This window comes from Anomaloglossus baeobatrachus, chromosome 5 (genome assembly GCF_048569485.1).
Source record: "Anomaloglossus baeobatrachus isolate aAnoBae1 chromosome 5, aAnoBae1.hap1, whole genome shotgun sequence".
In the NCBI taxonomy this organism is placed as follows: Eukaryota; Metazoa; Chordata; class Amphibia; order Anura; family Aromobatidae; genus Anomaloglossus; species Anomaloglossus baeobatrachus.
The window spans coordinates 547,826,171-547,843,057 of record NC_134357.1 but is presented as its reverse complement, the minus strand read 5'-3'; the positions used below and the strand labels follow the sequence as shown (position 1 = coordinate 547,843,057).

Here is a 16,887-nt window from a genome sequence, read left to right as displayed (position 1 = left end):
ACACATCGCTGTGTGTGACAGCGAGAGAGCAACAACTGAATGTGCAGGCAGCAGGAGCCGGCATCTGCGGACGCTGGTAACCACGGTAAACAGCGGGTAACCAAGAAGCCCTTGTGAAGATGTAATTTACCCTCTCACTGAATATGCTGTGATACTATGTCATGATATGTATATTTCCCTGGTTGTATTAGTTGTAATTCATGTATTTTCTTGGGGGAGCTACTGGTCTCAATGTGTCTCTCTCATACAATTGTAGTCTTGGCATCTAATGTGATTATGTAAATAGCCTGTCCTCTTCTATCCAGAGTTGTGTATCTAGTCTGTAATTGCATTGGCCAGTGAAGGAATAGTCATTGTTCTGCACAGCAGGGGATCCCTTCATCTACTGTGGCTGGCAGACATATGGGAGCCCTGTGATGGACCAAACCATTGATGAAAGGATGTGTGACCCCTACCCCCTGAACATGGTGGGCTGGTCAAGGAGCACAGACAATGCATTTCCCTTTTTTGTAACTTCAGAGTGAGCTAAAACTTGGAAAGAGAAGGAGCTCCCAGCCTGGGTGGCGGTGGACACGGACGGAGCTAGGCCTGTGTGGCGGCCCGTGGGATTGTGTGGAACTCTTTGGACTACTGTAAGGACGATTGCTTTGTTATCTGGTCCGAGGATTGTCGGGAAGGGCCCCCGAATCTGTTTTACGTGGACTTATCGTGTGCTGTTCCAGTGTTCTTGTGAATAAACCTATCGGATCGTCCCTCGGCCTTGTCCATCCTTTGCTCTGTTGTACACTCCCGTCACAAACTGGTTGGCAGCGCTGGGATCAGAGCAGAAGGAATGGAGGACAATGGCTCAACATCAGGAACCAGCACTGCAGAGTACAAGACCTGGACTTTGGGGAGCCTGCAATCAAAGGCCCGTGAAGTAGGAGTTTGTTTCAAAGGACTCTCCAAGGAGCAGCTGATTGAGGCGCTAGAAGGAGTCTGCTCGCAAAATGACGTGGAGGAAGGATCCTCACAGCAAACGGAAGAAAGACGGCAGCCGGAGGTAAATACCCAAAAAAGTCAGTGGGTTGTGTGGTACGAGGAGGAGATGGCCTTGCTGGGAGAGGAGACCACCATAGAATATAAGATGGAGGTCATGCGTGGAGCTAAAGAGAAGGAGCGCAGGATGGAGGAGATGGCACTGCTGGATAAGCAGCTCGCTGTGGAAGCCGCGAGAGGTTCCAGACAGACTGTAACCCCAGCACCCAACATGAGGGAACTTCCCAGGGTGTCCCGCAAAGACTTTAAGCCGTTTAATGAGGCTGCAGGCGACATTGAGGGCTTCTTCCAGGGCTTTCAGCATCAGTGTCGATTAATGGAAGTCCCGGACAGGGAGCGTGTCCGGCATCTGGTTGGGCTCCTAGAGGGGGGAGCTGCTGAAGCCTATAGAGCTATGGACCCTCGGTGGAACTGTGAGTATGCGGATATTAAACAGACTATTCTAGAACATTATGCTGTAACGCCAGACACTTACAGGACTCAGTTCCGTGCTTTAGCCTGTGATGGGGAAGTGTCTTTTAAGATATATGCTCATAGACTCAAACAAATATGTAATCGCTGGCTGGAGGCAGAGGAGGCCTTATCTTGGGAGACCTTCCTGCAGGTCATCCTAAAAGAACAATTCTTTGCCCAGTGACCCGCTGAGATCCGGGAATGGGTGCGTGAGAGAAAGCCGTCAACTGTGGAACAAGCTGCTGCTCTAGCTGATGAGGTGCTCACCATCAAGCCTCAGTGGAGGGTTCTGTTGGAGGATGGAGAGACGCCTAACAGCTCCACAACACCGGATGCCCCCAGTTATTCTGTCCCCATTGTTCCCCGTTCCTCTAAGCCACCACATGTTGATACCCGTGTTAATGTGCCTCCAGTTGCTTCTACTGCACTTTCTGGAATACGCCGGGGAGAGGAAGTAACAGAGCGCAGGTGTTATGTTTGTAGGCATCCCGGGCATTTGCAGGCCTCATGCCCAGCCAGCCCATGGAGGAATCATCCTCAAACCCCTACAGCACCTTCAGGTGGGAGCCGGCCTCCAAGTTCCCCTACCCCTTACCCAAGAGGACGCCTTGGATGGAGGGAGACCCAGCTCAGATGCTATCAATGTGGACAGCCAGGGCATCGGCAAGTCTCCTGCCCAGCTGTTCAAATGAGGACTGATCCTGCACCCAATCGGATTGTTAATTATTTACAGCCCAGTACCATGGAGGAAGATGTGGCACCGCTAAGTGAGGACTGGCCTAGTGACTCAGCCCCCCATGTTGCACCACCAGGAGTTTACGGGGTGCGACCCGCAGTTATGACAACTTCTGCTCATCGAGGTAAGCACTTGCAGGAGGTTGTGCTGGATGGACAGAGACTTGTTGGATTTTGTGACTCGGGTGCTTTCCTCACACTGGATGATCCCCGAGTGGTTCGGCCTGAGGCAATCCATAGAGGACCTGGGATTGTCATTGAACTGGCTGGTGGACAATGGAGGACTATTCCCACAGCCACTGTGGATCTGAACTTTGGTTTTGGGGTCAGGCGATGTGTGGTTGGGGTGATGGGTGGTCTGCCTGCAGCTGTTCTCCTGGGCAATGATGTGGGAGAGCTACGATGCCAATTCGTGGCTGCATGAAGCCACATGTAAGTAACGCTCTGCCTGTGTGTACTTAACCAGTGACCTGTAGAGGTCCCTAGTGCGTACACAAGTTGGGAGGGGGAGGGATTGTGAAGATGTAATTTACCCTCTCACTGTATATGCTGTGATACTATGTCATGATATGTATATTTCCCTGGTTGTATTAGTTGTAATTCATGTATTTTCTTGGGGGAGCTACTGGTCTCAATGTGTCTCTCTCATACAATTGTAGTCTTGGCATCTAATGTGATTATGTAAATAGCCTGTTGTCTTCTATCCAGAGTTGTGTATATAGTCTGTAATTGCATTGGCCAGTGAAGGAATAGTCATTGTTCTGCACAGCAGGGGATCCCTTCATCTACTGTGGCTGGCAGACATATGGGAGCCCTGTGATGGACCAAACCATTGATGAAAGGATGTGTGACCCCTACCCCCTGAACATGGTGGGCTGGTTAAGGAGCACAGACAATGCATTTCCCTTTTTTGTAACTTCAGAGTGAGCTAAAACTTGGAAAGAGAAGGAGCTCCCAACCTGGGTGGCTGTGGACACGGACGGAGCTAGGCCTGTGTGGCGGCCCGTGGGATTGTGTGGAACTCTTTGGACTACTGTAAGGACGATTGCTTTGTTATCCGGTCCGAGGATTGTCGGGAAGGGCCCCCGAATCTGTTTTACGTGGACTTATCGTGTGCTGTTCCAGTGTTCTTGTGAATAAACCTGTTGGATCGTCCCTCGGCCTCGTCCATCCTTTGCTCTGTTGTACACTCCCGTCACAGCCCTTACCTGGGTTACCCGATATTTACCTTCGTTACCAGCATCCGCCGCTCTCACGCTGTCATTGCCGGCTCCCTGCTCTCTGCACACGTAGCCGGAGTACACATAGGGTAATTAACCTGATGTGTACTCCGGCTAGGAGTGCAGGGAACAGGGAGCCGGCACTGGCAGTGTGAGAGCGGCGGACGCTGGTAACGAAGATAAATGTCGGGTAACCCAGGTAAGGGCTTCTTGGTTACCCGATGTTTACCGTGGTTACCAGCGTCCGCAGAAGCCGTCTCCCTGCTGCCTGCACACGTAGCAGAGTACACATCGGTTAAATAACCCGATGTGTACTGTGGCTAGGTGTGCAGGGAGCCAGCGCTAAGCCGTGCGCGCTGGTAACCAAGGTAAATATCGGGTTGTTTACCCGATATTTACCTTAGTTACCAAGCGCAGCATCGCTTCCACGTGTCGCTGCTGGCTGGGGGTTGGTCACTGGTTGCTGGTGAGATCTGCCTGTGTGACAGCTCACCAGCAACCCATGTAGCGACACTCCAGCGATCACTGCCAGGTCAGGTTGCTGGTGGGATCGTTGGAGCGTCGCTTAGTGTGACGGTACCTTTAGAGACCCATCATAATATTTGTTTTTAAGTGATTTTCTAACTTGTCAGCACATTCTACGTAAGTTTTATTTTGAAGTTTACAGATCTGACCAGGTAAGGGTCAGCATCTTCTAATTGCAGGGGTTAGGTGGACCCTCCAGGTCGAAAGCTCTATAGAAGAAAGGCTTTCAGTGCCCAATGTAATTTCAACAACTAAGGGTGGAAAAGAATGTTGAGATCTAGCAGAAAATTGGTGATCACACAAATATATATGTCTGTTCAACACCATAAATAAAGCAGCTACAGCTGTTGACTGAGAAGAATTTGTGACTTCTCTGCATTTAGTCGTCACTACTCACCTGGGTAGTCATATGTAGGAATCTCCTCTTTACACCACTCATCACCCAGCATATATGTCTCTGTAGTAATAATATGAGTCAAATCTTCACCCTGAAACAAATATTGTAAAAGTCATAGACAGATTGAGAAGTCACATCTATGATCAGCTCTAATCCTGCCATCTCCACCGCTCTCATTACACAAGTATAAAACATATAATACTGGAGGATAAAACAAGACTGAGCACAAGACCTTCACAGCCGTCTACACATCATAGGGAGATTTCATGGCACCTTCTCTCCATCTACCTGATGATCCTGAGGAAAATTGGGATTTTCTTGTTTACAGTCCTTTGGGAGAAGGGGACGGGGACATCTCTCTGGTGTTGTCCTCTCACTGGATAGAACTGGAGGAGACACATACAGGGACTAAATTCATTCCTTACAGTATATCCAGATAATTATAGACAGTGTGTATTTAGTCCCGTCTATTACCTGGTGATGTGAGGGGCTGGGGAAGCTCCATCATGACGTCCTTGTACAGATCTTTGTGTCCTTCTAAATACTCCCACTCCTCCATGGAGAAATAGACGGTGACGTCCTGACACCTTATAGGAACCTGACACATACAATGATACCATCACCCCCCGATCCCTTCATAGCGTTACTGTATAATGTCCCAGCATTCCCAGCAGTGTCACCTCTCCAGTCAGCAGCTCAATCATCTTGTATATGAGTTCTAGGATCTTCTGCTCATTGATGTCCTCATGTATCAGGGCGTGATGTGAGGGCGTCATAATTGGGCAGTGAGATCTTCCCCATCCCTCAGACACAGGGTCATGATGACAATCACTGGAGGTCTTCTTCACTACTGTGTAATCCTGGTTATGGGGAGACACAGTAATTAATCTCACTACAGACATTTCCAGAGTCCTCACCTCTCCAGTTCTGTCTGTTATTCCCATAGATAAGAATGATATAATCTGATGTCATCAGAATCTCTCACCTCTCCAGTAAGCCGGAAGAGGATCTCTAGGGTGAGGTGTAATATCCTCTCTGCCATCTTGTCCCTGTTCATATCCATCCTTGAAGTAAATCATAAAAATGATCTTGCATAAATCTTCACTGAGAGGATCCAATATTGTAGGGACCTGGATGGGGAAGAGATAATGATGTAACAGCATAAAAAAATCCAGGGTAAAAACACAATAAATGGAGACAACAAAGACGAACATATCAGGAGATACAACGTTTTAAATGATGTATTCTCTTGTCTCGTACAGACTGGAACATAAGTTGAATTGCTGACTAAGACATCTTCTCCATGCTCCCAATCATTGGCTATGTTGGTCACTGCTTTGGCAACTGAGTGGCTCTAGGAATCAAAAAGTCTTTGGGACTTACCAGGAAATACAGAGACTGGTAGGGGACACAAGCAGCGTGTCACGTGTCGGTGTTCAAACCCTTGAGTCTGTGCGTTGTGGTTGACTTGTCTGTACACTGAGCAACAGCAGATACTTTTCTTTGGGTGTTTATGATCCGTTATCCTTACTTTATTCCTTCAGGTTAACAGGCGTTTTCATTTACTTACTCGTCTGTCCAGTCACCTTTCAGATATCGGTATAAATACCTTCCCTCTGCTGGTATTTCCTGCTGATGATATTCTGATTGGGATGTCCACCCATACTGCTGTTGTTTTTGCCAGTCAGTGAAAGACCAGATAGGTTTTTATCTTTCTGCGGTTTAAGCTTTTCACCCTGCACGGCGACATACTCTCTAGCAGTACCCATTTATCCTTTTATTTGGTACTTTGTGTATTGTTTTTGCTCACTCTGGAAACCCTATTTGACTCAGCACTTCATCCTTTCTGTAGGTTTCTTTGCTTTGCCCTCCAGTTCCTTAGGAGGAACATAAAGCAATCGATGGATGTTCAGTCATCATAGGTCTGAGTTGCCATAGTTTAGTCTGGGGTTTAATACTATTCCAGTCCTTGCAGGAACCACTATGGACCGCGGAGTCCAAATTTCTAGTCTATACAGGAACCAGCTGGGTCAATTGCAGTATTTTACCAATTTATCTCGTGTAAGTTGATTACACCATAATATGATGGTGGTGGTCAGTTTATTATTTTACAACATTCTGTTTACCTGTTAAAGCTCCCAAATAGATTAGACTAAAGATTGTTTAAACCGCTATTTTCAGTTGGAATTGGTCAACTATATAGTGGAGGTCTCAAGAAGATGATGTCCGATGATTTGTTTGTTTTCCTTGGAGATAAGCCTCCATTAGAGTCTACCAACTACTGTCTCATAGAAAGCACAGGAAATACTAGCCAAGTAGAGCGGTTGTGTGTATGGGCAGTTAGGTGAGAAAGCTGTTACATCAGGGGTGGGGAACCTCTGGCCCGTGGGCCGCATGCGGCCCGCCATGACCTTTTATGCTGCCTCGGGGCAGTTTCCCGTGGGAGGCAGTGCTCGTGCTGTCACCGCAGTTTTGCAGGCCGCCGGCCCTTTAAATCCACACATTGCTGCTTGTGCGCACCAATGTGTTCTCCCGTTGGCCACAGGATTTACTTTGTTGGGCGGGTCCCACAGCAGCCTCACAGCTTCCAGCAGTGTGTACCCGCCCCCTGTCCTCTGGAGCTCTGTGTCTGCCCGCCTCCTCCTTCTGATGCTGTGTGCCCGCCCCCTGCCCTCCGGAGCTCTGTGTCCGCCTTCTCCTTCTGATGCTGTGTGTCCGGCACCTGCACTCCGGTGCTGTGAGTGCAATGCTGCTGTGAGTCCAGCGCTGGCCCTCTGCTGCTATGTGCCGTCCAGTGCTTTGTGCCTCCCCCTTAGTTCTGTAAACCCTCTCCCCCAGAGTTGCATGAAACCCTCAGCACAGTGTGCCCCCCAATGTCCTGTGTGCACCCCCCCATCCTGAGTGCAGCCCATCACCCAGTCCTGTGTGCAGCCCCACCCAGTGCATTGTGCAGCCCATCACCCAATCTTGTGTGCAGCCCATCCCCCAGTCCTGTGTGCAGCCCCACCCAGTGCATTGTGCAGCCCATCACCCAATCTTGTGTGCAGACCATCCCCCAGTCCTGTGTGCAGACCATCCCCCAGTCCTGTGTGCAGACCATCCCCCAGTCCTGTGTGCAGACCATCCCCCAGTCCTGTGTGCAGCCCCCCCCAGTCCTGTGAGCAGCCCCCCCGTGATGTCTGTGCCCCCAGCCCCTCGTGTGGTGTGCGTGCCCCCAGCCCCTCGTGTGGTGTGCGTGCCCCCAGCCCCTCGTGTGGTGTGCGTGCCCCCAGCCCCTCGTGTGGTGTGCGTGCCCCCAGCCCCTCGTGTGGTGTGCGTGCCCCCAGCCCCTCGTGTGGTGTGCGTGCCCCCAGCCCCTCGTGTGGTGTGCGTGCCCCCAGCCCCTCGTGTGGTGTGCGTGCCCCCAGCCCCTCGTGTGGTGTGCGTGCCCCCAGCCCCTCGTGTGGTGTGCATGCCCCCAGCGTCTCTTGTGGTGAGCATGCCCCCAGCGTCTCTTGTGATGTGTATGCCCCCAGCGTCTCCAGTGATGTGTATGCCCCCGGCGTCTCATGTGACTTACATATCACATTGCAGATGCTGGGGGCATATACATCAGATTGGAGATGCTGGGGGCATTTACATGTCCCCAGCCCCTTGTGTAATGTATGTGCCCCCAGTGTCACCTGTGATGTATATACAGTAGTCTCAACGTCTCCTATATGATGTATATACAGCAGTCCCAGCGTCTCCTATGTGATGTATATGCCCCCAGTGTCTCCTGTGATGTATATACAGCAGTCCCAGTGTCTCCTATGCGATATATGTACCTTCAGCGTCTCCTGTGATGTATATACAGTGTCTGTTATTTGATGTATATGATTTACCAATCTTAATATCACAAAGAGTTGACTATGCTCCAGATGGAGACAAACCTGAAAAACCAGTTGTGAGAAGAAACATGATTAGTATCACGAACATCCCAGCCACACCAAAGAGAAGCCACTCCGGCCATCATAGTAGGGGTGAGTTAATTAACTGTTTCTCCAAATATAGCAGGGTCATTTAAACATTAATAATTTTGTGTGGCCCCCGAAGGTTGGTAGAAATTTCCAAATGGCCCCCGGACAAAAAGGTTCCCCACTCCTGTGTTACATGAACGATCGTGTATGGGGCTATTAGTATTACACTAACAGGAGGATAATACTCTACACTACAGTAGAGAGAGAGGGGTCCGTGGTATGTGCTGGGTTCATCTGTATCTGCATCAATAATGAGGTTACGTGAGGATTTATTTATTTACCAGAAGCTGGATGGTGCCATAGTGTGGGGGGCAACTAGTAGCATCATAAAGTGTGGGGGAGGATGGTGGTAGTGTAGGAACATTTATCGTGTGTGTGTGTGTGTGTGTGTGTGTGTGTGTGTGTGGTAATTGTAGGGGGAATGGAACTGGGGGAACATTATACTGTACGGTACTGTGGGGACATTAAACTGTGTGGGGGGATGGTGGTACTGTAGAAACATTATACTATGTGGGAGTGTGGTGGTACTGTGGGAACATTATACTGTGTGTGGGAGATGGTGATACTGTGGGAACATTATACTGTGTGTGGGGGGGATGACGGTACTGTGGGAACATTACACTGTGTGTGGGGGATGGTGGTACTGTGGGAACATTATACTGTGTGTGGGGGATGGTGATACTGTGGGAACATTATACTGTGTGGGGGGGGATGGCGGTACTGTGGAAACATTATACTGTGTGGGGGATGGCGGTACTGTGGAAACATTATACTGTGTGGGGGGATGGCGGTACTGTGGGAACATTATACTGTGTGTGGGGGATGGCGCTACTGTGGGAACATTATACTGTGTGTGGTGGATGGTGGTACTGTGGGAAAATTATACTGTGTGTGGGGGTATGGCGGTACTGTGGAAACATTATACTGTGTGTGGTGGATGGTGGTACTGTGGGAACATTATACTGTGTGTGGGGGATGGTGATACTGTGGCAACATTATACTGTGTGTGGGGGATGGTGGTACTGTGGGAACATTATACTGTGTGTGGGGGGATGGCGGTACTGTGGGAACATTATACTGTGTGTGGGGGATGGCGCTACTGTGGGAACATTATACTGTGTGTGGGGGATGGTGATACTGTGGGAACATTATACTGTGTGTGGGGGTATGGCGGTACTGTGGAAACATTATACTGTGTGTGGTGGATGGTGGTACTGTGGGAACATTATACTGTGTGTGGGGGATGGTGATACTGTGGCAACATTATACTGTGTGTGGGGGATGGTGGTACTGTGGGAACATTATACTGTGTGTGGGGGGATGGCGGTACTGTGGGAACAATATACTGTGTGTGGGGGGATGGTGGTACTGTGGGAACAATATACTGTGTTTGGGGGGATGGTGATACTGTGGGGGCAACATTATACTCTGTGTGGTGGGATGGCCGTACTGTTGGAACATTATATTCTGTTTAGTGGATGGCGGTACTGTGGAAACATTATACTGTAGTGTGTGGGGGATGGTGGTACTGTGGGAACATTATACTGTGGTGTGTGGGGGATGGTGGTACTGTGGGAACATTATACTGTGCGTGGGGGATGGTGGTACTGTGGGAACATTATACTGTGTGTGGGGGATGGTGGTACTGTGGGAACATTATACAGTGTGTGGGGGATGGTGGTACTGTGGGAACATTATACAGTGTGTGGGGGATGGTGGTACTGTGGGAACATTATACTGTGTGTTGGGGATGGTGGTACTGTGGGAACATTAAACTGTGTGTGGGGGATGGTGGTACTGTGGGAACATTATACTGTGGGGGGGGGGGAGGATGGCGGTACTGTGGAAACATTATACTGTGTGTGGGGGATGGTGATACTGTGGCAACATTATACTGTGTGTGGGAGGATGGCGGTACTGTGGGAACATTATACTGCGTGTGGGGGATGGTGGTACTGTGGGAAAATATACTGTGTGTGGTGGGATGGCCGTACTGTGTGAACATTATATTCTGTTTAGTGGATGGTGGTACTGTGGGAACATTATACTGCGTGTGGGGGGATGGTGGTACTGGGGGAACATTATACTGTGTGTGGGGGGATGGCGGTACTGTGGGAACATATACGCTGTTTTGTATAGAAAATCTGCTGCTTTGAAAACATGAAAACTCCTGACAACTTCACGTCTAAAACCTCTTCTGAATTGTGCAGTGTGACGGGGTGTACAGCAGAGCAAGGAGAGACAACAGGCCGAGGAACGATCCAACAGGTTTATTCACAAGAACACTGGAACAGCACACGATAAGTCCACGTAAAACAGATTCGGGGGCCCTTCCCGACAATCCTCGGACCGGATTACAAAGCAATCGTCCTTACAGTAGTCCAAAGAGTTCCACACAATCCCACGGGCCGCCACACAGGCCTAGCTCCGTCCGTGTCCACAGCCACACAGGCTGGAGCTCCTGCTCCCTTCAAGTTTCAGCTCACTCTGACTGAATCTCCCAGGTAAGCAGAGTTTACACTAGTTGGACTCTAGGCCCACCTCCCCCTACTCCCAGGGATGGAAGTGCCTCAAGAGGATATAACCTTGCATTTTAGGGGGTGATTACCTACAACAATAGAAATGTACACAGAAGTGGTTCAAATAAGACAATGAACCCAGCTTGAAATAGGAATCTGTACAGCATATACAGTGAGAGGGTAAATTACATCTTCACAATCCCTTCCCCTCCCAACTTGTGTACGTACTAGGGACCTCTACAGGTCACTGGTTAAGTACACACAGGCAGAGCGTTACTTACATGTGGCTTCATGCAGCCACGAATTGGCATCGTAGCTCTCCCACATCATTGCCTAGGAGAACAGCTGCAGGCAGACCACCCATCACCCCAACCACGCATCGCCTGACCCCAAAACCAAAGTTCAGATCCACAGTGGCTGTGGGAATAGTCCTCCATTGTCCACCAGCCAGTTCAATAACAATCCCAGGTCCTCTATGGATTGCCTCAGGCCGAACCACTCGGGGATCAGCCAGTGTGAGGAAAGCACCCGAGTCACAGAATCCAACAAGTCTCTGTCCATCCAGCACAACCTCCTGCAAGTGCTTACCTCGATGAGCAGAAGTCGTCATAACTGCGGGTCGCACCCCGTAAACTCCTGGTGGTGCAACATGGGGGGCTGAGTCACTAGGCCAGTCCTCACATAACGGTGCCACATCTTCCTCCATGGCACTGGGCTGTAAATAATTAACAATCCGATTGGGTGCAGGATCAGTCCTCATTTGAACAGCTGGGCAGGAGACTTGCCGATGCCCTGGCTGTCCACATTGATAGCATCTGAGCTGGGTCTCCCTCCATCCAAGGCGTCCTCTTGGGTAAGGGGTAGGGGAACTTGGAGGCCGGCTCCCACCTGAAGGTGCTGTAGGGGTTTGAGGATGATTCCTCCATGGCCTGGCTGGGCATGAGGCCTGCAAATGCCCGGGATGCCTACAAACATAACACCTGTGCTCTGTTACTTCCTCTCCCCGGCGTATTCCAGAAAGTGCAGTAGAAGCAACTGGATGCACATTAACACGGGTATCAACATGTGGTGGCTTAGAGGAACGGGGAACAATGGGGACAGAATAACTGGGGGCATCCGGTGTTGTGGAGCTGTTAGGCGTCTCTCCATCCTCCAACAGAACCCTCCACTGAGGCTTGATGGTGAGAGCCTCATCAGCGAGAGCAGCAGCTTCCTCCACTGTCGCTGGTTTTCTCTCACGCACCCATTCCCGGATCTCAGCGGGGCACTGGGCAAAGAATTGTTCTTTTAGGATGACCTGCAGGAAGGTCTCCCAAGATAAGGCCTCCTCTGCCTCCAGCCAGCGATTACATATTTGTTTGAGTCTATGAGCATATATCTTAAAAGACACTTCCCCATCACAGGCTAAAGCACGGAACTGAGTCCTGTAAGTGTCTGGGGTCACAGCATAATGTTTTAGAATAGTCTGTTTAATCTCCGCATACTCACAGTTCCACCGAGGGTCCATAGCTCTATAGGCTTCAGCAGCTCCCCCCTCTAGGAGCCCAACCAGATGCCGGACACGCTCCCTGTCCGGGACTTCCATTAATCGACACTGATGCTCAAAGTCCTGGAAGAAGCCCTCAATGTCGCCTGCAGCCTTATTGAACGGCTTAAAGTCTTTGCGGGACACCCTGGGAAGTTCCCTTATGATGGGTGCTGGGGTTACAGTCTGTCTGGAACCTCTCGCGGCTTCCACAGCGAGCTGCTTATCCAGCAATGCCATCTCCTCCATCCTGCGCTCCTTCTCTTCAACTCCACGCATGGCCTCCCTCTTATCTTCTATGGTGGCCTCATCTCCAAGCAGTGCCATCTTTTCCTTGTACCACACAATCCATTGACTTTTTTGGGTATTTACCTCCAGCTCCCGTCTTTCCTCCCTTTGCTGTGAGGATCCTTCCTCCACGTCATTTTGCGAGCAGACTCCTTCTAGCGCCTCAATCAGCTGCTCCTTGGAGAGTCCTTTGAAACGAACTCCTACTTCACGGGCCTTTGATTGCAGGCTCCCCAAAGTCCAGGTCTTGTACTCTGCAGTGCTGGTTCCTGATGTTGAGCCATTGTCCTCCATTCCTTCTGCTCTGATCCCAGCGCTGCCAACCAGTTTGTGACGGGGTGTACAGCAGAGCAAGGAGAGACAACAGGCCGAGGAACGATCCAACAGGTTTATTCACAAGAACACTGGAACAGCACACGATAAGTCCACGTAAAACAGATTCGGGGGCCCTTCCCGACAATCCTCGGACCGGATTACAAAGCAATCGTCCTTACAGTAGTCCAAAGAGTTCCACACAATCCCACGGGCCGCCACACAGGCCTAGCTCCGTCCGTGTCCACAGCCACACAGGCTGGAGCTCCTGCTCCCTTCAAGTTTCAGCTCACTCTGACTGAATCTCCCAGGTAAGCAGAGTTTACACTAGTTGGACTCTAGGCCCACCTCCCCCTACTCCCAGGGATGGAAGTGCCTCAAGAGGATATAACCTTGCATTTTAGGGGGTGATTACCTACAACAATAGAAATGTACACAGAAGTGGTTCAAATAAGACAATGAACCCAGCTTGAAATAGGAATCTGTACAGCATATACAGTGAGAGGGTAAATTACATCTTCACATGCAGTTTTGCTTTTTATTTTTTTTTTCACTACAGACTGACCAGATAGTAAAACAAATGTCAAAAATGCATTTATAAAACAGACTGTTGTTTTTTTTAAGTGCAGAATAAAAGGTTTTCTATATTATTACAAATGCATAAAAAAAAGCTGCTTCAAACACATGAAATAATTGGAAAAAAAAAACGAAACCTAAAAATGCATAAATACAGTAAAAAATAACTAGAGAAGATTATTACATTGTTTGGTTCGGACATCTATAGAAAACATTCACATAACAAGCAGCAGATAAACTTCAGTATTTCCGCTACTTGTGAACTCGGCCTTTCAGTTGTGTTTGGTAAATTGTCTCTTGTCTCACAAAAAAGCAAAAAATCCTATAGTGAATCTAACATGAAAACGAACAAGTTCCGGCTGCTACAACTATGAATGAACAAGTCTAATGTCCAGGTCCCAACCGTCCTGGATACAGAGGACGCTCCCTGATTTCTCCCTGCACCTGCTGTCCCCGGCATCTGCTGAACGCCCCTCACTGCATCCGACCCTCTGACAACTTCTCCTGCCGGGGGAGAAAGGAATGGTGAATGGGTGATAATGAACGAGGAGAAAATATAGTGTGGCGCACAGTGTGTCCTTCTATCACTTAAAACTATGAGGCTGAAAAGACAAAAAGCACAGAACTGGCGTCTTATCCGATAGGAACCACTATAAGGGGGTGCAGGGAATCACCTGGGTGAGTTGTGCAAGTCACAACTCCTATAATGCGTTTGTTAGCGTAAAAACCGTCTGCTGCAGACCCACAAGGTAAAATATCACCAGTGGAAGAGAAGAAATGGGTTGTCATGCCGCACTGCCGGATGGATTCAGAAGAGCAAATTATATATTCAGCAGATTTCATTGTTCTAGTTCTACGCGTTAGCATGTGCCTTACATTTCTATTGTTAGTTCCTGAAGATGGAGCATGCTAGCTCCTAAACACGTAAAACTAGAAGAATAAAATCTGCTGAATATATCATTTGCTCTTCTGAATCCATCTGGAACCGCGGCATGACAACCCATTTCTTCTCTTCCACCGACTGATACTTCAGTAGAGTTGTGAGGGGGAAACATTACACTGTTTGGGGACAGAAAGGGGCCGAGGACCGAGGGCAGACAAAGGGGCCGAGGACCGAGGGCAAAAAGGGGCCGAGGACCGAGGGCAGAAAGGGGCCGAGGACCGAGGGCAGAAAGGGGCCGAGGGCAGAAAGGGGCCGAGGGCAGAAAGGGGCCGAGGACCGAGGGCAGAAAGGGGCCGAGGACCGAGGGCAGAAAGGGGCCGAGGACCGAGGGCAGAAAGGGGCCGAGGACCGAGGGCAGAAAGGGGCCGAGGACTGAGGGCAAAAAGGGGCCGCGGACCGAGGGCAAAAAGGGGCCGCGGATCGAGGGCAAGAAAGGGGTCGAGGACCGAGGGCAGACATGGGCCGAGGGCAAAAATGGGTCGAGGACTGAGGGCAAATATGGGCCGAGGGCAGAGAGAGGCCGAGGACCGAGGGCAGACGTCATTCCCACGTGACCAGAAAGGGGCGGGGCCTCTGCCAGCATAGCTGATACCAGGAAAATACATTATTCTTCTAAGTCCACATTGGCATAAAGTTGATTATAATAGAAGATGGGGTCTGGGGTTAAGACCCCCAGATGGGGGGTGCAGGGGAGGTCAAAGCCCCCCCTTGCATGAGCATAGTGGACGGGAGGAGTTATCACCACGACCACCAACAAAGGCGGCCACGTCCAAGGTTCTTCTAGCCACTGGGATTTAGCCACAACCGTTTCCTCACTTCCGGCCTCTCATAGTTGGGGCGTCTGTATCTATCAGAGGAAAAGGAACAAAAACCTCACGATTCATAGAAATCAGCGAGAGAAAAACCCCAAGAAAGTCTCAGAGCTGAAGGGGTTAATGCCCCCTGCCCCAGTAATGGGGAATCTCCACATACCTCCTCCTGCAGAGCCGCACACTAGATATATGGTGCTCTGTGCTTCCATAGTAGATGCTAGAGTGTACGGACTGCTGACAGGTATGACGTAACTTGTCATGTGATAAGGGCGTGTTCAAAATGCAGTTTGATGTTTCCAGACATAAAAACAATGTTTATTCTAAGTCCACGTGGGCAGCATAAAGGTGATTATAATAGAAGCTTTGGAGGGGGGTGCAGGGGGCGGAGCCTGCATGAGTATAGTGGACGGAGGAAACGTCACGCCCCCAACCCACACGGTCACGCCCATGACCTGACTGCAGCCCGTACATTCTAGGCTCAACCGTGCTTCCAGGACCTGTGATGATGTCACATGGAGGGGAGGAGTCAGGGGTCACATGATCAGCTCCTCAGTGTATGCAGGACTCTGCTGTGCTGGGTGTCATGGTGCTGGGTGAGGGGAAGGTTATGTGTGGGGTCAGGAGGGGTTTACAGTGTGGATGGAGCAGAGCCGTGTGTGTACGAGGTGTACGGAGCGGAGCCGTGTGTGTACGAGGTGTGCGGAGCGGAGCCGCGTGTGTACGAGGTGTACGGAGCGGAGCCGTGTGTGTACGAGGTGTGCGGAGCGGAGCCGCGTGTGTACGAGGTGTACGGAGCGGAGCCGTGTGTGTACGAGGTGTGCGGAGCGGAGCCGCGTGTGTACGAGGTGTACCGAGCGGAGGCGTGTGTGTACGAGGTGTACGGAGCAGAGCCGTGTGTGTACGAGGTGTACGGAGCGGAGCCGTGTGTGTACGAGGTGTACGGAGCGGAGCCGTGTGTGTACGAGGTGTACGAAGCGGAGCCGTGTGTGTACGAGGTGTACGGAGCAGAGCCGTGTGTGTACGAGGTGTACGGAGCAGAGCCGTGTGTGTACGAGGTGTACGGAGCGGAGCCGCGTGTGTACGAGGTGTACGGAGCGGAGCCGCGTGTGTACGAGGTGTACGGAGCGGAGCCGCGTGTGTACGAGGTGTACGGAGCAGAGCCGTGTGTGTACGAGGTGTACGGAGCGGAGCCGTGTGTGTACGAGGTGTACGGAGCGGAGCCGTGTGTGTACGAGGTGTACGAAGCGGAGCCGTGTGTGTACGAGGTGTACGGAGCAGAGCCGTGTGTGTACGAGGTGTACGGAGCGGAGCCGTGTGTGTACGAGGTGTACGGAGCGGAGCCGTGTGTGTACGAGGTGTACGGAGCAGAGCCGTGTGTGTACGAGGTGTACGGAGCGGAGCCGTGTGTGTACGAGGTGTACGGAGCGGAGCCGTGTGTGTACGGAGCGGAGCCGTGTGTACGATGTGACTAACTACTAACATCCCCCCGCTCCTCCTTCTCTGGAGCTTTATCTGTGGAATATAATGTGGGATTTTCTCGGCTTAG

At 50.6% G+C, this 16,887-nt stretch overlaps 2 protein-coding genes across 2 annotated transcripts in view; both read right to left on the bottom strand.

The window, feature by feature from the left end:
• Positions 1-15,576, bottom strand: part of LOC142312274 (uncharacterized) — a 201,713-nt gene extending 186,137 nt beyond the window's left edge. The window contains 2 exon segments of the mRNA XM_075351208.1: positions 5,354-5,498; positions 15,502-15,576. Of these exon segments, the coding sequence (XP_075207323.1) occupies positions 5,354-5,431 (78 nt within the window). The 5' untranslated portion in view covers positions 5,432-5,498; positions 15,502-15,576.
• Positions 1-16,887, bottom strand: part of LOC142312267 (oocyte zinc finger protein XlCOF29-like) — a 259,631-nt gene that overhangs the window by 179,243 nt on the left and 63,501 nt on the right. The window lies entirely within an intron of this gene.